This window comes from Chironomus tepperi, unplaced genomic scaffold, assembly GCF_022539635.2.
Source record: "Chironomus tepperi strain 1889 unplaced genomic scaffold, CSIRO-AGI_Ctep_v1 contig_74, whole genome shotgun sequence".
In the NCBI taxonomy this organism is placed as follows: Eukaryota; Metazoa; Arthropoda; class Insecta; order Diptera; family Chironomidae; genus Chironomus; species Chironomus tepperi.
Window position 1 is genome coordinate 611,622 of NW_027226196.1, and position 27,798 is coordinate 639,419.

General features: G+C 33.4%; 2 protein-coding genes across 5 annotated transcripts; one reads left to right on the forward strand and one right to left on the reverse strand.

Annotated features, from left to right (window-relative positions):
* Positions 1 to 257: 257 nt before the first annotated feature.
* Svil (Supervillin) lies at positions 258 to 27,798 on the reverse strand. 4 transcript variants are annotated; one of them, XM_070633738.1, is made up of 8 exons: positions 27,070 to 27,798; positions 26,958 to 27,006; positions 25,258 to 25,744; positions 5,602 to 5,761; positions 4,940 to 5,086; positions 4,700 to 4,853; positions 1,849 to 4,640; positions 258 to 1,785 (listed from the first exon to the last, which is right to left on the reverse strand). In XM_070633738.1, exons 2-8 carry the CDS (start codon positions 26,998 to 27,000, stop codon positions 1,549 to 1,551), a joined length of 4,020 nt encoding a protein of 1,339 aa, XP_070489839.1. In that variant the 5' UTR covers positions 27,001 to 27,006; positions 27,070 to 27,798; the 3' UTR covers positions 258 to 1,548. The 4 variants fall into 4 exon arrangements, with proteins under 4 accessions (XP_070489839.1, XP_070489838.1, XP_070489840.1 ...); XM_070633737.1 differs by having other exon boundaries at positions 26,958 to 27,797; XM_070633739.1 differs by lacking the exons at positions 25,258 to 25,744; positions 26,958 to 27,006; positions 27,070 to 27,798 and adding an exon at positions 10,736 to 11,022.
* On the forward strand, positions 22,426 to 23,797 carry LOC139085642 (atlastin-like). The gene is made up of 2 exons (XM_070633741.1): positions 22,426 to 22,668; positions 22,729 to 23,797. Exons 1-2 carry the CDS (start codon positions 22,462 to 22,464, stop codon positions 23,746 to 23,748), a joined length of 1,227 nt encoding a protein of 408 aa, XP_070489842.1. The 5' UTR covers positions 22,426 to 22,461; the 3' UTR covers positions 23,749 to 23,797.

Genomic DNA, 27,798 nt, shown 5'->3' on the forward strand with positions numbered 1-27,798 from the left:
ATATTGAGAACTCAAGCGTCCTTATCATGTAGAGGAGAACGTAATGTTAACATTCTGACTGATTCCGGTCCATTTTAGAATCAGATTATTGAATTCACCGTTAAGGACTGTTCAGAAAAGAAGCTGGATCATCAGGTCACTCTGTATTAATACTTACCTCCTGGTAATTATGACATATCTGTGTGAAGACCTTACAAAATTCCACACCCCTTCCTGAAACTGAAAAATCACAATTCCAACTAAAAAGTCATAAAAAATTTCATTTCTGCTAAAAATCATCACTCCAGATTGTTTGTATTAATTTATTAAATTTGCTTAAGTTTTGTTGCTTAATAATTATATCTCACATTTTTGTAAACTTTATATGCATAAGTAAATAATTGAATACCAAAAAAAGACATCATTCACACAAAGTGATAAAGGAGAGACAAAAAACTTCACAAAAATTCTTTAAGTAACAAAAAAACAAAAAACTTTTTCATTCCTTACATCTCTAAATTTCTGCAAACTAGAAAGCTTTTTAGATTAAATTTAATAATTTAAGTAACTTTTATGGTAAATTTCTTTCTTCTGTGCTCTCGATTCTCTTTTCTACAATAGTAAAAAATTGGATATAAAATGTCGTTGCATTTTACAACTATTCGATATCAGAAAATTGTAATTAATAAGTTTTCCTAGTCATTAAGATTGAATAGTTTACTTAGAAGCCATCGTGATATGAATGGAACATTTATCAAACATTTGTGACTAAATGCTTTCAAGGCAGATTTACTTGATGTTTTGGGGTGACTTTAATGGGGCTTTTTGTGAGGCTTTGAGATATAATCTTGTGATTTAAGGATTGGTCGATCAAAAATTCAGTCCCTGATAAGTGTTACTCTGACTTAGAGCCGGATCTGGTTCAAATCAGACACCAAGTCAGAGTGACGCCGGTCTGGTGTCGGATTTTGGACCAATTAATCGAATTGAATTATTCACGAATTAAACTTGACAGGACTTTGGGAATTCGGACAGCAAAATTCCAAATAGGCACCTATACTGGAGTCCGGTCGGTAGGTTTGGTCCGGTCCACATTTAAGTCCTGCTAACTCTACTTGAATCAATGATTTTATGCTCTGCTGATGTATTTTGAATCTATGTGGATTTAACTATCCAGTAATCCTAAATCTTAGTCTTCCAAAAGCTATTTGGTACTATTTTCAACAAGTTTGCTGTCCACAAACCATCGCTAAACCTTCAGTATCCCCAAAATCCCCATCAAGCTCCCAAAACTTCCTCTATTTCTACATCCATCAAAAAAAAATTCAAATTTTCATATCAAAAGTTATTCATATTGCGGTATAAAAATGTTCTCAGGCACAAGGTTCAATCTTTCATTCGATATATTGTTTAAACGACATAATAGCTCAATATCAGACATAATATATAGCTAATTGTGCCACCATGCCAAATATTTATATGAAAATGTTTTTAAAGATATTTTGATCCATCGAATAATCACATAAATGTGCTGTAAAAAGAGTCCAAAAAAAGCAGTGACAATGAAATTTAAAACAATCCATGTTCCTTCCTTAAATTTGTCTTTTTCCATGCCGGTAAGTTCTTCCATTCATCTTTTGTCATTCCCAAAGTCTTCTCAAAATCATCACCGTCAAGATACATCTCAAGTTTTGTTGGATTTACATATTCGGGTAAAGGTCTGGCAAGAAGAGCATCTAATGGATATGTTGTCTGATGGAATCGCGCTAAGTACTCATCAAGTTGCATCATTTCCTTAGATGGATTCTGAAAATAAATAGTAAATATTTAGTACAATTATTTAAATGACGTCTAGACCCAAATGTTTACCTGACTATTCATCTCAACAACATCTTCATAAACGATCCACTCGGGAAATATTGTTTGGAACTCAATTGGCTCATATCCAGCTGTTACAATATAAACATCCCTTCGGTATGTCTCATTGTGTCCGCATTTTGCCTTCCAATAGTCAATAGCTGTCTGCATAGCCTCACAGCGCTCTAAATGCCAACGATTCTCACCCGCACGATTTTCAACATTATTCACATCCACTTCATCTTGACTATTGACATTTTCCTCGACAGTTTTAGGCCACCATCCTTGCCACAAATATAAAGCATATCCATTATCGATAAGAAATAGCGTGGGCTGTCGAGCATTATATAAATCCGTTTGTACGAATGGAAATGCTGTATAATGTTCTTTACTCCTTAAACCGGGTACAACTTCTATTGCTTCAAACGAGCCATTTGTGCTCGTCAACTCGTACATTTTTGGCGTAAAGTCAAACGACTCCTCACGTTTCAATAAGCTGTTGTAAGCATCACGATTTGTGTCATTATCGCCAGCACATAATGCTGTAAAGAATTCTGAACTTTCCTGACCTTCAGCATATTCACGTAAGCGAATCTTTTCCGTTGAGAAGAATTCGCTGTATTTTTTGCCACACAATTTGGAACAGACACTTAGTGCGACTTTTTGTTGCTGCTCAGATGTCTTTGATCCTTTCCACAGTACAATTTGTCCATTTTTACCTTGTACAATAAAAAGACAAGCTCGCGAACGTAATTGTTGAATTTCACATGGCACTTCAAGAGCAATAGCCTCACTGATATCACTTCCACCAGTTATTAAATACATACGCCATGAGTCATATCGCGACTCATCATTGCGCTTCTTATGAATAAATATTGTCTTAAAGAGTCGCACAAATGCTGGAATTTCATTAAATTGCTGAATTATCATTTGTGAACCTTTCTCTTTGTCTAACTCAATCATGTGCAGTGTGGATGTTCCTTTCTCACTTGCTGTTGCATCTTTGCCTTGCCAATTAAAGTAAACATAACGATCACGTCCGACTGTACTTCTATTTGAGACTTTACCACTTAATTCACGTACAGTGATATTAATTTGATATTTCCACAATACTGTATATGCTTCCGTTGCATAAAAATGCGGATGAAGATCAGTCGGAAGTTCCTCATTTCCATCTGTATTGGCATGCCATTTTTTAACCATGACTGTAAGAATTTCAAAATAGCGTCTTGTGTCTTCATCGAAATAGTTATTTCCTCTGCCCAGGCATGAGTTCTCGAGGATCAAATTTGGGTCCTCATACATGTAGCTTCTAAACAAATGTGAGCCATCAATATGCTCAATTTCATTGCAATCAACATGTGGAATTTTACTATTTGATTGAAACTTTATGTCTGGCCAGTCTGCGAATTTCTGCTTAAAAAGTATCGTTTCCATATTTTGGTTGACTCTTGCCAGGAATGCATATTCTGGTCTTTTAATTCCATTCATTTTAACATCCATTTGTGACTTTCTATGACCGCATATCACCGAAAAGTCAAGTGGATTTAAATGACATGAATTATAGTCATATGGTGAGTCGTAAAGTTCTTCCGCTAATGCCATAGCTGCACGTTTATCATCTGGTAATGCATTCTTACCACACCACACGTATACTTCCGATCCAAAATCAAGAACAAAAATTTTTCTCGAATTAACCATGGATATTGTCAAGACTTGACCCCAAAAGTCCTCAACTGGCACCAGAGAATCATCCTGTAACTCATAAATCATATTTGTTTCCTGTAAGCACGCCTCAATCAATTCATCCTCATCTGAATGACCAGCACTTGTCAATTGTTCATCATCGTCGCGTTCTAAAATTTTACAAAACATTTTACCATTATATCCATCGAGATTTCTTTCTGTTATTGACAATAGCATATTTGCATTACATCCAAGATCTTTATCACGTAGAATTGATGTGCACATATCTTTACATACTTTTGTCTCGATGACATTTGCAAAACGTCCAATAAAATTAAACAGTTTATCACTTGTGACGAGTATAAAGCAATCGCCATCATTTAAGCTTGAAAATTTAACAGGAACGAGTCTGCATTGGACATGTCTTCGACCTTTTATGTGTATCAACATTGGTGATTTATATGGCAAGTGTGTGACGTTGAGTGGTTCGGAACTTGATTTCAATGTGACAGCTGTAAAATCTTCGGTTGCTTGTAGACCAGCAAGTGCTTCGGCTGTAAATTTACTCTTCTTTGTGTCTTTATAGTCTGTTGGACTTGGTGAGTCGCACTGGACAAGTTCTGTGTATTCGGATATTGTGTCTGTCCTTAGCTGTGCAAGTGCCTTCATAGCACTTACAGGACGTCTTCGTTTTGGTCCCTGTGTGATTTTTCTTTTTGATAGAATCGTCGATTCCACTTTAATTTCATCAAAGTCAGTTATATCCACAGACTCAGGTGATAGCTGCTCAGAAGTCTCTGCTTTTGGAAAGAAGCTGTCAATTCCTTGATCCAATGTCGGTAATTGAATCCTTAAACCTTTAACATTTTGTGTTTGTGGTTGTGCCTCACTTGACTCTTGGACACTTGCGGACCGAGTGAATGTTCTGACTGGGGTTTTTTGTGGTGCACCAAATACTGCTGTTGTTGTGCTTTTTGACAATTTATATGACTGAATTTTGTCTGATTTGAAGACCTTCATTGGTGGATGTGACTTTGTGCTGTCGCGGTTAAATGGCAATTCTGGTGGGTCATCCGATTTGTCATTTGATATTTTGAAATTTGATGCGTCTGATTGTTCTATGGATGGAATTAGGGAATAAGGCATGTGTGGACATTCATAAGGCATTGATACTTACCAACTCGGTTCTTCCATTTCTCTGAATTGCTCTTTAAATGTTCCAGCCGATCAAATAAATTACTAGCACCAATATCCACCGACTTGACCTGACGCAACTGTGGCTTTGGGAATTCATTCTCTTTCTCCCGCAACGTAACCGAGCTTAAAACCTCCTGCAATCATAAATAAATCAAAAGCTGATTAAATTAAGTCCAAATTCGATAAATTTTTTGTTTTTTTTCAGTCAAGGTCAACTCACACTGACTAAGCTTTCGCGCTTGATTTCCTCACCAACTTCTTTTTTTGTAACTCGTTTTCGCCAATTGTTCTCACCATTATTTTTCAATAATGCTAAACGTTCAGCAATTGAGCCATTCTTAGCTATTGACTCTTGTTCAGGTCTCATCTGAGAAAATAAAGAATTGGAAAAAAATTTTCGCATGAATTATCCGAGCAGTATATAGGTTGATATTGGTTTTCAAGCTGTCGATGGGTGCAGCTGGTTGGGTTTTTGGGTTAGCCTATCAGCTTTGCATGGCTGAGGGGCCCGAAAAGCACAACTTGATTACTTGATCCAAAGTTTGGCACCAGATTAACGTAACTCTGCTATGGATCTTCATATCAATCGAATCCGAGTTGCGTTGGCTTGTGGCCGGAATTTTGGTTAATTAACCGTCTTGTGCTATTCAGGGTTCATTCAAGGAGAGGACAAATTGACTCTACATGACCGTCATTGCACAATTGGAGCAACCCCACGTATTCGTGATGTTTTCCGCAAACACGACGTCGTAAAGTTGCTCTATAGCCAATTTCTAGTCTAAACTCCAGCTACACTCAAGACAAACCCAAAAAACCACCCCATGTCAGCTTTAATGTGTTGCTCGGGCAGAAAATCCTCAAATTTTCGACAGTATCAATTACCTTATCGTTGTCCTCGTCAGATGATGTTTGATCAATACTCGCTGTCCTATTTTTAGTCTCTAAATCATTCAAACGCTTCAACCTTTCCTTTACTGCTTCCGATGCCTCCTGCGATACAATCGATGTGCTTTTACTCTTTGCCAATGAAATTTGTTGTGCTCTTTAAATGGAAAAAATAAAAAGAAGAAGTAAGGTTGTAGAATTGCAGTTATACGTTCAAGTCCATAGTAATAATAATTCTTATGGCAATTTGTATTAAATGATGGGAATGGATCGAAGCGGCGCAGTGAAAAACAAGTTTAAGACACTTGTTGATTGCGAAAAAAAATAAAATTAAAGAATTTCCTAAGACTTCAACTTGACTTCACCTCTATTAATAGACTTGATTCCGCTAAAATATCAAACGTAAATGCTTATTGCACAACGGTAAATAATGCTTCACATATCGAGTTTTTACAGCGGCCTAAACTTGATAAAGATTGACAGTATTGAAGTTTGTTATTTTTATTTTTTATCAATTAAAGTCACTTGCATGATGTGGATTTGTAATCAAACAAATGACTAGAACTAGACTAAATCAACGAGATATTGTTATTGTTTTTAAACAATTTTTTATCAATATTCTCGCGTAACAGCAGCACACAACCGAATATGTTTGTTGTATGTAAACTTTATTGTGCGGAAAACAAAAAAAAAATCGCGACACGTTCGATGTATACTATGCAACGATTACGAATAGAATGTGAGGCAGCACAAAAATGTACAATTTTATTTTTTCTCAATGGAATTATAATGAAAAAAAAATGTATAGAGCATAGCGCAGCGATGAGAGATAAATGCATTTTTTCAGATGTTTGACCCGATCAGCACAATGTGTTTGACTTGACTAACTGCCTATGTTGCCGTATTGATGTAATGACGTAAAGTTGCCCTGACGGCACCATGTGACCAAAGCTTCCCGACTACCTTAGTAGTTCCGATTACCCGAGAAGCCACAATGCGGGAACCCTTAGACACAAAGCGAGACCGAGGTTTCCCGATTTAACTGAGGTTTCCCAGATAGACCGAGGTTTCCCGGATAGACCGAGGTTTCCCAGATAGACCGAGGTTTCTCAGATAGAACGAAGCTTCCCAGATAGACCGAGGCTTCTCGGACAGACCGAGGTTTCCCGGATAGACCAACGTTTTCCGGATAGACTGAGGTTTCCCGGATAGACTGATGCTTTCGGAATGCAGCATAATGTGGGAACCTTTAGACATAACGCAAGACCGAGGCTTTCCGAAGTCCCAAGTAGTCTCGTAGGTCCCGAGTAGTCTCGATCCCCTCGGGTCATCTCGGTCTCGTTCTTGTTCTCGATAACTTGTCAAAATCGAGATTCAAATAAACCCAAATTGTGTCGCTCGGGTTAAAGATGTTACTGACTAACTCAGCATCCGCACATCCGTAAGCTCTGAGTTGAATGAATGCAGCCCTGCTCATTTCATTGCGTAATATAATAAGCAGCATAAGCATTAACACATTTCAGATCAAATTTCAAACCCTAATTGCTTTACAAATGAGCAATTTTCAATTAAGTAACGAGAGTAACGCTCAAGTGATGATGATGTGATTTATAGGCTTAAAAAATATTCATACATGTTGCATAAATGTCAGTTTTGCTGTCGATTAGCAATTTAAATACTATATTTTTATTGTGCATGCTTCTGTTATTCTTCTATGACTTTTTTAAAATAATTTTATTATCTCTTTTTTGTTGTTGTTGTTGTTGCTGAACGCTAACACATCTGAAGCGTGGTGAATAATAATAATCTGACTTTTTTTGAGTCGTTATTTTGATTTTATAGTTTGCCTTATTTATCTGCTTCCGTTGACTAATGTCTTGGTGATTGTCATAGAAATTGTCATAATTTGTGATTTAAATTAGGCTTTGCAAATTTTTGGATGTATTGTTTAAATGTATGAAGGAATTACCGGTTTTGGGTATGCCTTGAATGTCATCAATTATGCAATTAGAACAGAATTGTTGCTGCCAGGTGCTAGTATTTAATGTTTACAATTTATTCAGAGAGATAAGAGCGTTTATGAAGCTAATAATTGTGATTCATGGAATATCAATTAGCAGCCTTGAACTGACTGTATATGCTCTTCACCGGAAAAACACTGATTTCTACTATAACAATTCACACCTAGGTCAAATGTGTTAATAATTAGATTATTGCCAATTTTTGAATTATTTTGATGGTTTCATTGAGTTTAGAAATTTGGATTAATTTAAAATGGTGAGTAATTTGAGAGGCTAAAGGTTAGATTTATAACATGGAAAGAAGCTATCGACCATGACAGTATTACACTTGGAATCAGCAATTGGCCAGGGGACATTTCTATGGATCACAATTGATTTGTATGGCCAGCGAAGTAAGAAAGTAAGTGTCTTTATATCAAAAAAGCCTGACTAGTTCTCATGAACATATCCATAAATACAAACGCTACCTCTAGTTACACACATGACAGACAGTTCCCCCGCTAGACACTCAAAACGTATGTGCTTATTGCTCAATCAATATAATAAAAAATAACAACAAACAATCGACATCAAACATCAAATGAAATTTAAAATGTCTTTATGACTACTCCACCTTAACATACAGTCATCATCCCACTCAAATATCTCTACATCGGAATTTCATCAACAAAAATTCCATCAACACCTTTATAATAATCCACATAAATAATCTCAACTTCCTCATCATAATTGACGGATGCATAACACTAGTAATCCATAATATTTGATAATATGGAAGTAAGTTCGAAAAGAGATGTGAGAGATGAATAATGAATAAGAAAAAAAAGCCTCAAAAATTATGTAAGGAATGTGCGCCAAAAATATCAAACAGACTTTAAAGCCACACACATGAATAAAAAAATGTTAACAATCTCGTGTGTGGATATGAAAACTAAGAGTTAACAAAATGAGATCAGAGGACCATATAAAGACTTTATAATGTATATAGCGTGTAGATAGAGTAAATGTTAATTTAAAACAAAAAAAAAAGTGAGCAATTGCTATGGATTTTAAGTACAAAATACAGTTCATAGGCAGAATTTTCATGAGGCGTAATCTGAAGGTCATTAATTGCAAATTAAAAGTTATGATGATGATGAAAAATGGAAGGAAAAATTTAATTAAAGAAATAAATGAAACATACACAAAATGTATATGCAAGACATAATGGGCCGTGCAATTGAATAATCGAAAAGCTTCACGAATTCAACTAAATGCCAAATGTATTAAACATTAGAGAACCATCTACACTGCGAGTTCAACATGAAATCGAAAGTTATTACTGTGTGATAATTAACTTTCCATTGTCTCAGTTCTTCTTCTTAATAAAAACAATCTTTGCGGTTTTAATGACAGACCGTTGAACGGTGATTGAATTTCCATTGAATAATAATTATAAGATTTCAATGACCAGATGTGACATTGTAGATGGATGGATGAATAAGAAGAAGTTGTGATTATTATTACATTGGATAGGGATTCTTAAGTGTATCGGGAAGTGGAGATGTGATTGTTATGGGAATTTTGTAAGTCAGGCAATGACATTTAGCAGGCAAATAGCTTGCTTTCATGATACCGAACTAATACTTGAGGTAGCTAAAAGTGGTTACTTTGGCTGTTTGGTGACTGAGTTTGGAATGCTGATCTGGGTGCGATTCGTTACTGGCTATGACTATCGGAGAGAATTCCGGAGATTGTACAAGAACATTGGTTGATTCTGCTGATTAACCAGCAAACCTAGTCTAGTCAAGAAGACATTAATCGGAAAGTTTTCAAGCGAACCAGCTTTACGCGACATCTGAGGGAGGCCATGAATCACAGTTGATCTGTACGGCCAGCGAATGAAGTAAGTATGTACCCAAGCGATAGTATGACTGGATAGGATACACACTTTGGAAACGAACGTGTCATAAATGGGATAGAAATACAAAATTATTTCAGAATATAATGTAGAGTTTACTTATAGCAACGGCACTGCGATCGTTGATCTGTTGTACCATCCCAAATTCTCTAGAAAATGCCTATGTCCTTGATAAAGCTACCGCTTTTGGACGAAATCCATTCATTCCAGTGAAGTAAGTAAGCAAGCAGAAACAATCTAGTTGTATGACCAACTTTTGTCCACAGTTGTACTTGCTGTATCTAGACAAGGAAGCCTTGACCTTGTACCCATAGTATCAATCCGATTTAAGGTATCATGCCGACATACTTCAGTCACACTGACAACAATGCTTTATCCTTGTCAAGGAGGTAAATAAGCCGCGCTACTAAAAGTCACTTGAACTAAATAAGACTAAACAATAAACACATCTATGCTACACTTAGCTGACGAACAGACTTAACAATTAGTTGAATCAAAGTTAAGCATCTAAATCAACTCTATATATAGCCATACATAATTTTAGAGCGGAAATGAATGCAATTACAATGATGAAAAGCAGATGAATGCTTTAACACCACCTGGGATGTATCACTGTCGGTGTAGATGCAACAGTCTTGAGATAACATTGAGTATTGAGATAATAATGTGTATTTTACAGTATGTACACTGACACATCCTTAAATCACAAGGTAAGTAACACAAAGGTAAAATTCCAATGAACCGAATCCTCCCCAACGGAACCCCTAAGGATGAAGACTGAAAGAAGAAAAAAATCAATGAACGTGTCTTGACTCTTTTGTTTCATCTTCAAGTCTTCTTCTTCCTCCTTCATCTCCTTCCTTCTCTTCATGTTAATTCTTTATGCTCCGTACCATAATGTTCGTCTGCATTTTTTTTTACCTCTCGTCTGTTTTTTGTTGTGTTTTAAATTCACTTTCTGTGCATTAATGCTCTTGTCTTAACTCTTTTTTCTTATTTATGGCTTGTAAAGCACTTTTTAAAATCTGAATAAATTCTCTATTTGTTAATCATTTTGTGTCCTACTTTGTATCATTCGTCTATTCATAATGCTGAATTCTCACGGACTTTTTCTTGTGTCTATTCTTGTCTACACAGCTCGTTTGCTGTTATGATTCATGAATCTCATTCAGACTTAAGAATTTAATTGTTATTGCGCAATTTACATTACCTACTTAACTGGACTGTAATGAATTAATGTTGTTTACACTGTAAAATTCACTTTCATTTAACTTGTCTTGTCTTGCTTAATATTGCATAAAAAAATCAATAAAATTTAAGTCAAATTTTGACACAAAAATCGTTCAATCACAATTGTATTTGATGTTTAATTAAGTTATAATAGCTGTATAACAAACATTTGTTATGAAGAAAAGATTTATCACTAACAATGACTCATTTTTACGTCGAAATGTTATCAAAAAGGTAAAATAAAAGTAAAGAAAAGAGCGGAAAAATTATAAAATACGTCCGCTGCCGTTCACGTTTACGAAAACTTTGTTGTTTTGTTCAGCACAAAGTCTTTCGGTTGTTTAACATTCGATAAATATTTACTTACATTTTGTCTGCTTGTTTTGTACATTTTGGTGAAATAAAAATGCGCTGTTTGATTGTCTGGAATCGTAAATATGTCCGCAAACTCATTCGAAATTCACTCAATGTTGATTGTTTTTTGTTTGTTTAACTGATTGTTTTACTGCATTATAAATAGAGGATTTTATGTGAAATTTTTGAGGCTTTATTGACAGTTGATGGCATGGCAATAATGAAAATTAAATTAATTCTTAGAAATAAACTTAATTTTCCAAATTTTACATAGAAAACATTGAAAATTCATTGAAAATTTGACTTGAAAAAATATTGAATGTTTCATAACCGAAAAATCAATGTTTTGTCGTTAAACAAAAATTTGAAAAAATCTTCCGTTATTTTCGAACGACAGTTTGGAAGCCTGTGGTAGATTTTGAAGTGATGTGTAACGTTTTGCAGGCACGTTAGTTTACTCGAATTTTTTAAAGTCATGATGATTCAGTGCAGATTAGTATGAATCATTTTATTAAAGATCGTCGGAGAAAACATTAAAAATTTCACTACAATCGCATTAAAATCAAGTTTTAAAGTCACTTATAATGAGTCATTGATATGTTTAATGACTTTTAAAAATTAATCATTTAATTATTATTAGTCATTTTTTTGATAATAGGTATTTAAGAATCGTTATATTCATATTTGCAAATTTTGTCATTAATATTCAATCAAAGTAGATAAATTCATTTTAAAATGCAATTGACAAACAATTTGGAGTTCTATGCAGAAGGGTTTATCTCTACTTGATCTCTACCGAATTGTTCTAATTTGACAAAACGCGCAAGGCGTGGAAAGGGCCAAAAATCAAGTCCTAGGCCAGCATTACTTCAGCTTCAAGCCAGATTCGATGTGATCTGGCTTGTGGCTTCGTGATAGAGTCAAGCCGGCCTGGAACCGAATTTTCAGCTATTTCTACGCCGTGTGCTCTCCAGGTAGATTAGAATTATCAATCCTGGGATCAAATTGTACATTCCCGTAAGACACACTTCGATGAAATTTCCAAATTCCAGCTCAATATTTGAATCCATTCTGGATCCAACCATATATTATTCGGGTTGCATACAGAGAGATGCAGGTGTCAGAGCAATTTAAAGAAAGAAACTGAATTTCATGAATCATAACAGCTATTTTATCACATAGAATAGACCGTAAAAAAGAGGTTCTAGCTTGCAAGCAAATAAAGGAAATGGTTCGACAACAAACCCCCAAAAATCCTTTAAATATGCTTTTTCCTGCAAAAATTACATAACAATACAATGCTCATTTATTGTACATAACCTCCTAATTCACGTATGTCTCAAAACACTTATCTAATACCCAATGACTATTGAGTAATTTCCAAAAAAAACTATTTCGCACACACCATTAATTTCCAAAATAGTCATCAAACAATCATTAAAAAACTTTAGTTAAAGTGTAATGAATAATATTTAATGAATAGTTCCGACCAAAACATAATAAAATTCGACAGAAGGCATTGTAAGTTATTTAGCTAAAGGCATTTTATATTAAACAATTTTTTTGCATTATTTCTGCGTGAATTCTTTCACACCTGCCTCAAATGTTAATGCTACATGGGAAGTAGTCGCGTTGTTTTGCTTTGAGTAAGTTGAAAATTTTTAAAATTAGCCACTTTTTAATATGTTTTTTTTGTGAAGATAGGAATGATGAAGACAAATTTTTTGAGTTTAATAAAATGACACAAAATTTTATAAACAAGATTTTATGATCAGCTTGCCGTGAAAACAAGACATGTTTTAGCTTGCCGTGAAAAATCATTTGTTTTTGTTTAAGAATGTGAAATTTTTTGATGTTTGCAAGCTGCTCTTGGGAATGTGGAGTTTAAATTTGATCGATTTTGTATTAAAATGTCAACTTTAATAATATACTGAGCAGACAAGGGGCATGCTAATGAGTTTGCTCACAAAATTCAGCATTATCAGTTGTATTGATTGAGAATACTCAAGAGCACACTAATTTAGGTGAGAATACTCATTGTCTGTTAGAAAATAACATTTCAGTTTACTTCGACACATGCATAAGGATCAGCAGAAAATGTCAATGCGGGGGAAGGAACACAAGCTTGTTTTACCATCCTAGGATGGAATTCATAAGGAAAAGGACGTTCTGGAGTTCTAAAAGGAATTTGGCTTAAGACGGTTCTATGCGATAAGACGGTATTCTGTGATAGGGCCTGCAATAGAGTCAGATAGAAAGCCTATTGTAGAAACCTAGTCTCCACATTAAAGCGTGATTCCAGTAAGCATAGCTATCGTACAGAACTAAAATTCCTCAAATCTAAATGTTTCAAACTTAGTTCACGGCTCTTGACCTCCTATCCTCCTTAAAGCTAAACCTCATTCATTACCAATCCCATTGATGTCTCCTCCTTTGTTTATAACTTCAATTTAATCATAACCTAGCTAAAATAATTCTAGATTCACCTCAAAATCTCAAGTTCTTGTACCCCATAAATTAAATAATATCTCAGCAATCCCGTATATAATTTTGTCGAGTTTCACTTAGTACTAATTTTGGGATATTAATACCTTTTTCAAATCTAAACTTATAAATTGCGCGCAAATTACTAGTCATTTGAAATCAATCTTTTATTTCTATTTTGACCTGTCAAATAATATTTTTATAGCAGCTCACATTTCTGTAAAAATTCTACGGGTCTAAAGACACATGCCAGCTGTATTCTAGCACAGGCACTTAAAATATGATTATGGAAGTGGACCATAATTGCGATTCCTAATTTTAATGAGGTATTATTTAAATATTTCGCGATTCGTAATTCACAGTGTTTGGATTTAAATAGCCAAGCTTTGTCTATGGCTTGATTGAATGATATTTAGAATTGAATTGTAAATTAAAGCTAATAAAATAGTTCAGCATTAAAATCGTTTAAAATCTCAATTCAGAATGATCGATGAAGGACATTTTGTGAAATGATTGAGCAGTTAGGAACAGCTATAAAAAAATACATAAAAAAGTTTTTATGATCCTTTCTAAATTCTTTCAATTTTTTAACTTGAATTGAGGTGATGTTTGCCATTGTAATTATGGATATAAATACTATAATTCTACCGTAGAGAAATATTTTTTTGTTCAGGAACGATCAAGTGGATGAAAAGGGTATGGAATGCATTGTTAAAGAAATTTTTAAGATTCTTAAAAGAATCCTGTAAAATATTTTTTGTGTAATCTTCTTTGGGGTTGATCGAATGTTATGTAACAGTCAGGAACAGAGCTCTAAGTCTATGTGCTTGAATTTTATGTAGAATCGAGTAGACTTTAGTCGAGTTTCTCACACAAATCAAAGTTGACTTCAAGCTCTGTGAAGGTAATTGAGCTTGTTGCTTCAGTGGACTATGTTTTTGGGACCAAATACTTGCAAGACTCGATCTCAGAATTTGTCGAAACCGACACGTCGAAAATCTGATATTCATTCATTGTAGTCAAATCTATTAGTGACAGAATTAAACCGAGGTAGCAGATCGAAATTGCATACTCGAATCCAACTTCAACTTCCAGTAAAAGCAAACATTCAAAACATTTCAAGAAAAAAACTAGATACTCAGATACTAGCTCAATCGACACTCATTCAAATGTCGACATCACAATGCCCAGACGGCTACATATTCGGTTGAATGAATGAGGTCAAATTCGGCACTTGACTCTCGGCGCCGGTTGTTCTTAAATATATAACAATCTGGTAAAGGTCGATGTGAAATATATTAAACTATAATTCACAACTTGTGGACGGCCAAAGAACTCTTGGATGGAAGCTATAGACAGAGATAACATGGCATTAGGCATTGGAAATTGGCAAGAAGGAGTCAGCAATAGAGCCAGCTTCAAGATACACTTATGGGAGGTCATGGATCACAACCGATCTGTACGACCATTCATCTATACACACTGAATAGACATCATATAAGAATCAACCCAATTTCATTCATCATAAAGACTTCTTAATCAAAGAAGGATTCAAATTCAATAAGAATTTGACGAAGGACTTAACAAATTTCTGATCAATCACGATCAATCTCTCATCATACACAAAAATTCACTTTCCATGCCATAAGATATTAGGGATATAGTAAATCCCTTAAAATATTTTTATACCTGCCATTACCTTCCTCCTACTATTCATTGACTGTACAGTAACTGAAATTCATATTTGTTTTGGTTTATTTACAGTACAATTAATCCTCAAGGAAAACAAATGCAGCATAAAAAAAAACATTTTTCTCATGATAATCATCCACTTGTATCTGCAGACAGGAATCACACGAATGACGAAATATTTTTGAAAGACGAGACGTAAAAAATGAGCAAGACAAGTCAGATAAATTGAGTCATCCATCAAGCATTATTTTTGCATGATTTACAATCGTCATAGTCCCATCTGTCTGCATTGATTTCCATTTAGGTAAAAAAAATACAACTTTTATTGCCATTTTCCTTCCTTTACTTAATGATTATTTCTTGTTTTGGTTAATGTCAGACGTAACTGCACAGGTATAAATATTTATGTCACTTTACTTTTTTATTTCTGTGAGAATTGAAAGAGAAAATGCAAAAAAATCATGCAAAAATGCTGAAAGATTTCATAATCGCGACAGCGATTTGGCCTTGCTGTGGAAAGAATCTTAATAAAAATATTTTCTAATGCAACATTTCATGATGATTAATGAACGATTATTTGCATTTTATGGACGTGAAAAGTTACTATTAAAATAATCTCGAGAATATAATTTTAAAAAATTGTGATGAAGGAAATATGAAATTATTTGACAGACTAATAATTATAGCTGCATAGCACTGTGTTTAATGTAATTTCGTTCATGCGGATAAACTGTGAAAATTACTTTGTTTTTATGACAGCATTTTGTGAAACGAATGGAAAATTTTGCATGAAAATTTCTTTTGCATTACTTAATAATTTATCTAAAGTTTACTGCAACTTCACATGCATCAGCGTGATTTGATTTAAACCCAAATAGCCAAATTTGGTTAGAAATCTGGTACCAGCTCTGCGTGACGCTAGCATGGATGCTGACATACTTAAACCTAATCTAGGACCAAATCAAGGTAACAGTTGTTTAAGACTGGATTTTGGATCGACTAAGAAGCAAAAGTGCCTTGATAGTTTACTTAGCAAGCTGTACGTCACGAAAGTTGGGGTTGAAAGTTGCTCGATTTAAGAGGAAGGATGAATAAAAAAAATTAACCGATCTGCACAAATAAGGTATGAAATCCAAACTTATCATTTAAATTCGTCCATCAGAAATTTTTAAACGATCAAACTTGAGGATAAAGTTTACAACACCAATTTTACAGTAAACAAATAAGCAATTTTAACAGGAGACACAGTTATTACTGTTTAGTGATAAAGATCTGTCCGTTCAGTTTGTGTCCTAATGTTTCACTAATCCTCAAAATCCAAACATTTTAAAAACATGAATGAAATTGTTTTTTAGTCATTTTTCAAACACGACAAGACATAGAATGAAGATGGTTTGTTGAAGGAACTTAATCCTATTATAAAGATAAGCAAATTGAAATTTCAATATAGTCAAAATGTTATCTGAATACCTTAATGTGTTTTAAAGTTCATAAAAGCAAAATAAAATGGGCATTAGATTAGACTTCCTAAACATTAATTTTAATTTCAAGTTATAGTCAAAATTAAATGATTAATTGGACAACATGAAGATAATTGAATACTCAATCTTATTGCTAAGAACTACATCAAAATTTCTTAATTTTGTTTTTTTTTTTGAACCAAAAATTTAGTTCGGATTTTGAAATAAGTTTAACATAAGTTGAAATAATTATAAGTATAAGTCGATTAATAGCAATATTGCAATTCAGAAGATATTTTTGGAAAGTCATGGATCATAATTTTTTATCCGATCATCAACTTAAGGAATTCGGGTTTAACACAAAATATAAATTTTTCAAACCCATCGCTATTTCACTGAAACAATGTTTTGCAACATGTGTGTCGAAACCCAAAAGTAGACGATGTTTTAAAATTCTCAGATTTGATTTCAACTCATTAACAGCTGATTTGTGCTGTAGCGCAAAATATGTTGCCCATCACTACATTAACATATTTCAAATGTCAAAATAAATTAGAAATTAGGTATTAAGATTTATTAAGAATTTCTTAAGCATAAACGTAAAGTATTAAACGATTTCTCAATAAAATTCAAGTTAATTTCAAAATCTTTAGGAATTTAAAAGTTAAAACTCATGAATTTAGGTCAACAACTCGACAGTTTATGGAATCACTTCGACCTTTGTGTCACTCATAACTAAGTATTTTATAAATTGTTTTAATTAATAAAATAAACATCTTAACATAATCCTCGACTGGTTATTTATAAAAAATTAATATACATATTAGAGTCAGACATGATTAATTCCAAAAATCATTAAAATTGCTAATTTTTAAATTATCTCAAAAATCAAATTATTCTCAAATTTTTCAAAAATATCAACAAGAGCTTGAAGTTGACTCAAATTTTTAATGGATTCGATTAAATTTAATCGACTTTTCCATACAAAATCCGATTTAAGTCGATTTCGACATCAAGTATCAACATAAACTCTGAAAAAAGTTAAATTAAAAAGCAACATTTTTTTTAAAAAAATCTCTCCAAAAAACTTGTCATTAAAATCATCACCAATCACTTTCCAAAAGTCACTCCAATTTTGATTGACTATCCATAAATCAAATTGTCAAATTACATTCAAGTTGATAAATTACTTTTAACAATTTCCAAAAAAGTTGAAGAAACAGTAGGCAAATAATTGAATTTCTAATGAATTTCACAGCACGTGCAGCACAGCTCACGCCAAAAATTATTATTGACAATTTGAAAATTGGTCTTTAAATGCTAATGAAATTTCTCCATTAGTGAAATTATTAAGCATTGAAATTTGAAATTGAAAGTTAAGCTTAATCTCTTATAATCCTTACTAAACCTATCAATTTTTAGCAAAAATTAAACGCCTTACAATGTTTATCTAATGTCCATTAAATAAACACGCCCAAACACGATCTGTTGCTGCACATCACAATTATTCATTTGTAAATATTTAAAGCTCAGTAAAATTTAATTCGTGTCTATACATTTATGGATTTTATTTGATTATATAGTGGATTTAAGTTAATTATTTCAAATTGAACGACGACAAAACAATTTTTGCGCTGTTTGGCGATGGATTTTAAGTATTAAATCCATTCATCTCATAAATTAATCTTCAAGTTGTGAAATTCCATTGTAGAAATAATCCAACATTGTCACAATAGCTGTAAGCAGCATGCTAAGCTGCACATGATTTTCCATTCAATAAATGGACTTTTTTTCAGTTTGAAATCGTAAATTAATAGAAGTAGTAAGTAATAATAATCGTGTTAATCGTTTTCATACATTCTCAAGTCAACAGTTCGCCCCTTTCAAGGTAAACGAGAATTTCTGAACGACACTCAATTATTCAATGAGCTTTGAAATATTTTTTAATTTATAATAAATAATGAGAAATATCCGGAAAATGTGGTTTTTAAAATAAATATTTGAGCCCTTAAGGGGAATTTTGTGGGATTTTTAAGGTAGCTGGTTACTCTGTGTAGTTCATTTAGTACGTTTAGGACGGAAACGTTGGGAAGTTAGCTTGTCCAGAGGCTGAAGTTGACTCGGATTTTGTAAAAGTCAGCTCAAGTTGACTCAACTTCATATAAAATCAGAGAAGAGACTCTAAACAGAGATTAAGATGCGTAAGTGACACAAAAGAAGGTTGGTGGAGTTCCCAAACCTGCAGCCATACTGTGTAGTCATGAAGATCACTTGGTGTACAACCGTAGAGAACGAGGTACAGCAACAAAGATAGAAATTAGCAAAAATAGTCGTTTTAACCAGAAACAGAAATTTGTTCAACCGCTTTATTAATGCCCTACGATTTACAGGGAATCAATAGGGACTAGTCATCATAATCATCATGTAGATAAGCCTGGCTACAATTTGGATCCTTTGAATCGACCAAGAGGTGACTATGAAATTACCAGTCAAGCCTACATGACTGCAAACTAAGTAATTGTTGTCTTTGAACTTCAAATGATATATCAGATGGTTGCCAGCTATGGACAATAGCTATAGGTCTGAGAATATGGATTATTAAACCTTTACATGCCTCATACCAGCCTTATCACAGAATTTTCAATTTTTAATGCCAAATTTCTCAACAAATTAACCTACAAATCCACAACCAATTAAAATTCCCACGCCAAATTAATTGCATATTTTCAACCAAAGGGAGTCTCTTAGATTACATGCCTAGATTATTTCTTCATCTTTCCGCACAACCATACATAATTATCGTTTTGTAAATATTTCGGTGAACTTTTGAACCGCATTCAACAAACAAAACGTTCGACTTGATGAAAAATTGTCGATTTATTTGCTAGATCTCATTTACTTTTGTTTGCCTTCCTACAAAAAAATAATGGATATAAAGTTGATTATCGGCTTTTATGGACAAAAAGGCAGTCGGAGAATGAAAAAAAAAATATTTAAATCCAGACGTACAAAAGAAATCATCATCAACAAGTATTTTTGAAATAACGCCTATAAATCTATGTTAAAAAATGTTCACAGGTTTGGGGGTTGTTTGGATGTTATGGAATGATGGGAATTGGGTTTTTTGGACCAATTCATGTTCTTTGTTGCATCAGATCAAGATCCTAACAGAAGTTCTTAGTGTCTGAAGCTGAATTGTATGCTATAAAAAAGGTTTAACACTAGTGATACTCTTAAGTATGGACGGAGTTCCATGAAGGACCCCTCTTCATTCGTGTCGGACTAGAATCACCCTAGTCTCTCAAGAATTCAGCCCTTCAAGAGAATTTGAATAATTTAAAGTGAAATTCAAACAATTTTCTAATGAAACCTCAATGTAAAGTCCCCAAACCGAATCTATCCGTTACTTAACATCCAACAGATCCCCTTACTTAATATTCACGCCGCATAATCCTTAATTGGATATCTTGAAATATTTACACGAATCATTGGCGCTTTAAATGAAATTATCTACATCTATTCATCACTAATTCTTTTTACCATAAATGTATTAATTACATCTACAGTCATACGCGCGAATTAGAAGAGACGTCACAGAACAGTAGAACAGTATCGAAAGCAAAATGAAAGAGAAACAACAGCACGTGACTTTACTGACCTTGACAGAGTTTCTGTCTCTGTTTTCTGCATCATTCTTCTCTCCTTTTTTCAATTTAAATTAAGTCGTAAAGTATTTCCATTCTTGGGAATTGAATGTTGTTAGACGAAGGCGCGCGACGACTTGACTTAACATTATTTTTGTTTGAATTTAATGTAAAGTGAATTTTTATAGCACTTTTTGCATGAATAAATAGGATGACTGGCATAAATTTTTTAAGTTTTGCTTTGTTATTAATTTTTTGAACTGATCGATTGATAAATTAATGGATGGGTGATTAAGTAAATGTCTTCATTAACTTGCTGTGACATTTAAATTATGTTTAATCTTGTATTGAGTTGTTGACATGATGCAGGTTTATTTTAGCTTTGTGATGTTTAGATTTGCATAAGATTTTGTTGAATCCAAGCAGTTAAGCAAGGCTAGGACTCACTACCCGAGAGGAACAAATGAAGAATACTCCGACACGAAGCTATAAAGGTTCCGCTGATCCTCTTTCATTAACACTAAATGGAGGCCTACTCCCGTAAGCACCGAGAAGGTACCATATGGCTCTCCAAAATAGACGGCTTCCATTTAAAAAAAAGAGCTTTAGCGAAGCCATAATTGCTTCGTGGTGGAGCCTTAAAAGCTCCGTAATGGAGCCCTAATTGCTCCGAGGAGGAGCTTTCATCATTTCAGATTGCTCAGGTTAGAAATGACCGAAAACGCACAAAGCGTACGATTCATGCCATTTCCAACAAAATTTGGCTCCAAACCAGTGTACCGTGGCACACAATTTGCACGAATTTCCCCTAGATTATCGAAATATCTATTCATTCAAGATAACACCTCACCAATTCTATTTATAAATCCCGATACATTGTTGTTCCGATAAGAATCTCGATAAACAATCTTCCTTTTAACGAAATTCAACCTCAACTTCCAGGAAGCTCAAAGAAAGTCTATAGGCAAGCAACAATAATTGTAAAAACAAGTTGTTGAAATTCTCGCTAATCTCATTGACATTGATAATCTCAAATGATGAAAACAGCTCAGATTTAACATGAAAAAATCAATGAATGAGTTGATGAATCATGCAGGCATTGGGGATTTTAAGGCAGATTCGTACAAAAAATCTGCAAACACGTGTTTTAAAGATTTAAAATAAATTAAATGTTTATAATCTTTATTTATTCTTATAATCCGTCAATAATCCATTGGGGAACGGTCGGTAGTATCAATGCTATAAGTTATAGTTGTTTTTTGGAGGGTTCGTCCAAAACTCTAGACCCACAGAGTCTGTAGACAAGACCTGCAACCGAGATTTCGAGAAAGCATACCTGCAGTCTTAGACAAACTATAAGAAATAGCCGAGAGCTGCTGACCTGCACATCTTAAATAAAGGAAATGCAGACATGCCTCCGAGATGACAAAAAAAATTTAGAACTAGTCATCAACTGGACATTAGTTTATCATCAACTAGTTATAAAGTATTTTTGTCTACTAGGGCGTGCTTCTTTTTAGCACAATAATGCGCTGTCGCATACAAGTTGTCTATTAGTAACGTATAATGAGTGAGATTCCAACTGCAGTGTAGTCATAGAAACTAATCATATTGTCTTCGTAATTGCATTATAAATAGATTTTTTTCATAATTCACGACTGTCATAAAGATAAGCTCTTTGAAGTTATAAAGTTATTATTATTGTAAAATTTACAATGTTATACATTAAATTTGTCAAAAATTCAAATTCTCACTGAAAAATTACTCCAAAAACATAACAGATATGTTCTTAAATAGATCCAATCCTAATGTTTAATAACCACGAGCTATCGGTACTGTCAATTCAGGAGTTGATGAGTAAATTTAATTAATCTAAATTGTTATATTTTAGTTAATGTATAACATGTTATATTCTTATCGATATTAATCTAATTCTCTTATCGTTTGACTAGTTTAAATTTAATATAAAATTAAATTTGAGCTAAAATTTTTGAATCAGTCAGACTTTATATGTCTTGTGACAGTCACACATTTAAAAAATAATTTAATAATTGTGAAAAATATTCCAAAAAATGATTGACGTTAAAAAATTTGGAAGTGCAGTGACGTTGATGAGTTTTGAAGGAGATAAGATCGAAGTCAATAAGCCAGAATTGGATAAAATGTTCAATAACGATGACGTCAAAAATAGCAAAATTGCCATCCTTTCTGTTGTTGGAGCTTTTAGAGGTGGCAAAAGTTTCCTTCTTGGTTACTGCCTGAGATATCTCTATGCTCACGTAAGAACATAATTTTAACAATAAATTGTGTCATGTACAGCATAAAATTACTTTTTTCAGTATCCATCTATTAATAATCCAAATCCAATTCGCAACAAAAACTGGATGGGTGATAAAACAGCACCACTTGACGGATTTGAATGGCAGTTTGGGATAAATCGAGTTACATCTGGTTTAATTATGTGGAATGATGTGTTCTTTCATACGTGCGATGAAAGTGGAGATAAAATTGCAATTTTACTTCTTGATACCCAAGGCTTATTTGATAATCAGTCGACGTCAAATGATAATTTTCGGGTATTTGCTTTGGGAACTTTACTGTCCTCCATTCAAATATTCAATATTTCAACAATAATACACGAAGATCAACTACAATATTTACAATTTGCTACAGAATTTGCTCAATGTTTTGGCACTAATCAAAATTCAAATATAAATAATGAAAAGCCATTCCAAAAGTTGATATTTCTTATCAGAGATTTCAGATATCCAAAAGATTACTCATATGGACTTAATGGTGGTAAAAAATACATTAAAAAAATTATATTTGATGGTCAAAACAGTCAAAAACAAGAATTGCAATCAGTACGTCAGCATATAACGAAAACATTTGATCAAATTTGTTGTTGCTTGTTGCCAAAACCCGGTACACATGTTGAAGATGGATATGAATATGATGGAAGCTGGTCGAAAATGGACATAAAGTTTAGAGACGAATTTAAAGAATTTATTGAGAATATTTTAGGGCATAGAAGTTTAGTGACCAAAAAGATTAATTCTATTGAAGTTACGGGACGGGAATTTAAAAATTATATTAATACATACTTCCAACTATTTCAATCCAGCCATGCACCTCAAATTAAATCCTTTGCTGAAGCAACAATTGAGAATTTTATGAACGAATTGCTAGAAAAGTGTATCGCTGACTTTAAGCTGGTTGAGTATACATGGGAGGATGTAAAGTGTATTGATAAAATTCCAGAAATTTATGAAGATTTTCGAAAGAAAATTATGGATTATTTGAAAATTCAAAGAAAATGGGAAATGATAAGCATGTCAAAAAGTATAGACAAAAATTGAAGAATAAATTAAAGAAATTATACGAACAATGGCGTGTAAATATGATGCAATTGGGAATGGAGAAGCAGAACAAATTGAAATCCGAAGAAGCTGAGATCGCGACTCAAAGTAATAACATAATGCAAATCCTACAATTTGCAATCGTTACTGGATTGATGGTTTGTGGACCTAAACTTGAATTAAGTCATGCTTTAATGGCAACGAATTTAATGTCTTCACCTTTGTTTGATCTAATTAAACAACATATATCTCAATTAGGTATTTCTCCAGCAACAATTACTAGTGCTATTCAGAATTCCTTTCCTAGAGAAGCGTATTTGTTGAATTTTTTAATTGATAAACTATGCGTAAAAGACAATGAAAAAGAAGTCGAAAAAGAAGTCGAAAAAACCGAAAAGATTCCTGAAATGGATTAAAGTAGGGCTCGACCAAGAACTGCAGTCCTGCATTTATAGCATTTTAGATGGACTTGTATAGTTCATCCAAGACTGTAGAAATGAAATTTTTGACGAGCCCTAAATTAAACCAATATTAACCTAAAATCACAAGTTGGTTAATCGATCTAAAATCTGACACTTGGCTGGTGTGATTCCAAATCCACAACTAAGTCAAAATCTTCCCAGCCTGAGGCCGGATTCTTGATCGATCAACCGAAAATATTATTTCAAACTTTCACTTACAATGCACACACTTACATGGCATAGCGATTGCATTATTAAACATTGTGAGCATGCTCATTGTCTGTTTGGGAATGCTTGAAGTCGACTTCGATTTTATATGGAGTCATACAAAATCTGAGTCGACTTTATGTCACTTATGTGTAAAAGCCATCAGGTAATGATGGATTTTTATGATAGAAATCGTGAACATTGTGATTTTTACAATTTTTTCATGTGGATTTACGATTTTTCAATTTTCACGATTCAATTTTTTTACGATTTTTCATAATTTTTTTTTTTTTTAAATCGTATAAAAAACATAATTTTGAAGACTTTTGATATTAATGAGTCTATCGGTGATGGGCATGTTTTTTTCATTCTTAGTAACTTTGGATATAGCCTAAACTATAAGTTATGTGATCAAATTAATTAAGAAAATTATGAATAAAATAATTATAATGGTGAGTCTTAGTTGTTGTGTTTGAGGCTGTCCTTTATAAGACCCAAGCGACACAAATGCAGAAGACTTCACTGCGGAGCAATAAAGGCTCCGCTAAATCTCTTTTAATAACATTAAATGGCATATGGACGCCAAATGGAAGAGGCTTTCATATTAAGAGATTTAAAAGAGCCTTAAAACCTCTGTGGTGGAGCCTACTACATATGTGTCTCTCGGCAGGGATTATAAACGAACCTATACCGTATTAAGTCAACGACCCCAAAATTCAATTTCCGCAAACAATTTTCAAAATTATTTTTTGCAGACTAAAATAAAATTTGCGCTTTGAACACCCACCTAAAATATATTTAAAATACAAATATCCAATAATAGACATAACAAAATACTTACAATGGATTAACAACACTCCGACTGCTACTGCGCTCAATTAATTGCAATTTTTCCTTAAATGACAAATTTTCGACACCTCCGTCCTCATCATCACTGTCAGGTTTCTTCTTTATTTCTGTCTTTGGACGATCACATGGCTTTCTACCAAATCCAATCGGAATCGGCTCAGTCATCACTAATTTATTTGATACATCAATATTTGTTGATGATTTTTTTAGGGCAAATCCAGCCTTTCCGCCGCCAACACGCTGTTTAAGTTCGGATCTTAAGTCAAGCGGAAATAACCCGACCATTTTTTTAGGTTTCATCTTTTCCGACTTTTCAGCACGTTCATCATCAACACTAGTGTCATTATTAGTACTATTATGAGCATTTTCTGATGACTTTTCAGCATCTGTTGCTGATGTCGATGATGTGTTATTACTATTATTATTTTCATCACATTTATGTTTGTCGGGCGGAGCTAATAGCGATGCACTGATTAAATCTACAAAAAAAAAAGAAACCAGAATTAATATTTATAGTCAATTAATGTGTCATGTAGACTTTTGCTTTGTACATGCATGTGTGGTGATGTTCCTGCATCTACATGAAGATATGTATACATCAGAAATTAGTGCAATTGGAGGAAAAAGAATGAAATAAAAAAAAGATGTATATTATTAGCAGCAATGCAGCATATGCTTGAATTCTATATACATGGTTGAGATGGATCTAAATAAAAGTAGATATTGTGGTCAAATCTATGTAATAATCATGCAATATAATTCTACAACAAGATGATGTTCGTATTTGAAATTAAAATTTAATGCTGACTGGCCCGAGATACTAATAAGTTGGAATCTATAATAAGTGAAGTCGACAGAATCTATAAGCTAAGAGTGTCCTACGTGACGTCTGATTTTTAAGGCAAAAATTGTTCTGTTCACATGAAGTCTGACACTTAATTAGATAGCTGCTGTTGTTGCAGTAATATGCTATCGATCTGTTTAAACATAATGAATCCGGGCTATGATACTCGAGTAAACTCAACTTACAGGGTTTGAAAACATTTTTATCAACGTCAGGATACCTTCCTAATCGGCTAACCTAAATGAGCGCATGACACTAAATCAGCAAATCTGAAAATGCTCTTTGTTTATTAGACGGACTGTAATTTGGACGAGTAAGTCAAGTGATTCAACCTATGCAATCTAGGCTCAAATTGTACAATACATTTGGAGTATAAGTTTCTCGATACCAAGACAAACTATCCTGTAGATAGACTTTGGGAAAATGGTACTCAAACCGTACTACATTTGTATTAAGACAACGTCCAATAGCAAAAATGTTGATCATCTAACTTGGTGCTGATTTCTGCCAGACTTACTTCGACCAAATGCCAGATTTAGGATCGATTAACTGGCTTGCACTACTCTGGCTCAACCTTCTCATCAATTCAAATCATATTACTTCTCAGATGAGAAACAAAACAATTTTGTTTATTTTTTGCATGACTAACAAATTAATTTTAATTTATTTTTGTGCACAGGAACCAAAAAGAAAAAAAAAATAACAACGAAGTCAGAAAGACATGAAAATGAAGTGTGAGAATCTTTTATGTCACGCAATATCATTTAATTTTGTTGGACTTGAATGAAAAATACACAGCAACACAAAGCAACATGTGACGAATAAATCAGGAATTCTATTAAAATTACCGCGTATTTTTGAACTCGGTCTTTCATCTGCACTGTCCTCCATTTTTTACTGTACAAAAAAAAATGTTTATTTATGGATCTTCTCTTCTTACAAGAATTTAGAACATCATACAGCACTTAAAGTCTTGTTTATTGACCGTGAATTATCAAGAACACATCACTCTCTGACTCAATATTTTTTTTCAGATTTTTATATTTTCAGCAAGGAATTTTCCACTCTTGTTAATGTCTATTTACTTCCAGATTTTCTATTTGCCTTGTGGCTGATTCGTCAGTTAAAAAAATATATATTTATGAATCTGAGTCTTTCTGAATTTTCTCGCTCAACGCTAAAAGTCAAACTGAAAAATATCACCGTAGACCGAACGAGAAACAGTTTTTTTTGCGGAAAAATCATCTTTGAATAGGGAAAAATCGCGTAGGAAAAGTGTGCTCATGAACCCGATGTGAAAATTCACTCAAAAATAGTTTTTTTTTTTCGGATTTTCTTCTCATCGTCGCTCGTCTTCTCAAAAAAAAGTTTCTATGATCTTCAATTTCTGTAGCAATATGAGCAATGTGTGGTCATTTTGACTGCATGCAGCTATTAACGCAGATCATTAGCACACATTTGAATATTTGTAAGACCCCAATTGTTGTGAGTTTAACATAATAAACTTATTTTTCTGATAAATTGTTTGCAGACTGACCGCATAACATGATAACCTTATCATTGAGTCTTATTTCTACACATGCTGTAGGGTAATGATCATCTAGAAACACAGTTTTCTATGTTTGTTATGAACATAACTTGAATAATGTGAGGAATTAGATGACATTAATGTTGCAACATTGTATTTGG

Bases quoted from the DNA above. Each gene is read 5' to 3' on its own strand.
- LOC139085642 (XM_070633741.1), top strand. From the start codon at position 22,462: ATGATTGACGTTAAAAAATTTGGAAGTGCAGTGACGTTGATGAGTTTT. The intron at 22,669-22,728 runs GTAAGAACATAA...TACTTTTTTCAG, and splicing joins TGAGATATCTCTATGCTCAC to TATCCATCTATTAATAATCC.
- Svil (XM_070633738.1), bottom strand. From the start codon at position 27,000: ATGGAGGACAGTGCAGATGAAAGACCGAGTTCAAAAATACGCG. The intron at 5,087-5,601 runs GTAATTGATACT...TTATTTTCTCAG, and splicing joins CTGACGAGGACAACGATAAG to ATGAGACCTGAACAAGAGTC. The intron at 4,854-4,939 runs GTGAGTTGACCT...TTATGATTGCAG, and splicing joins AGCGCGAAAGCTTAGTCAGT to GAGGTTTTAAGCTCGGTTAC.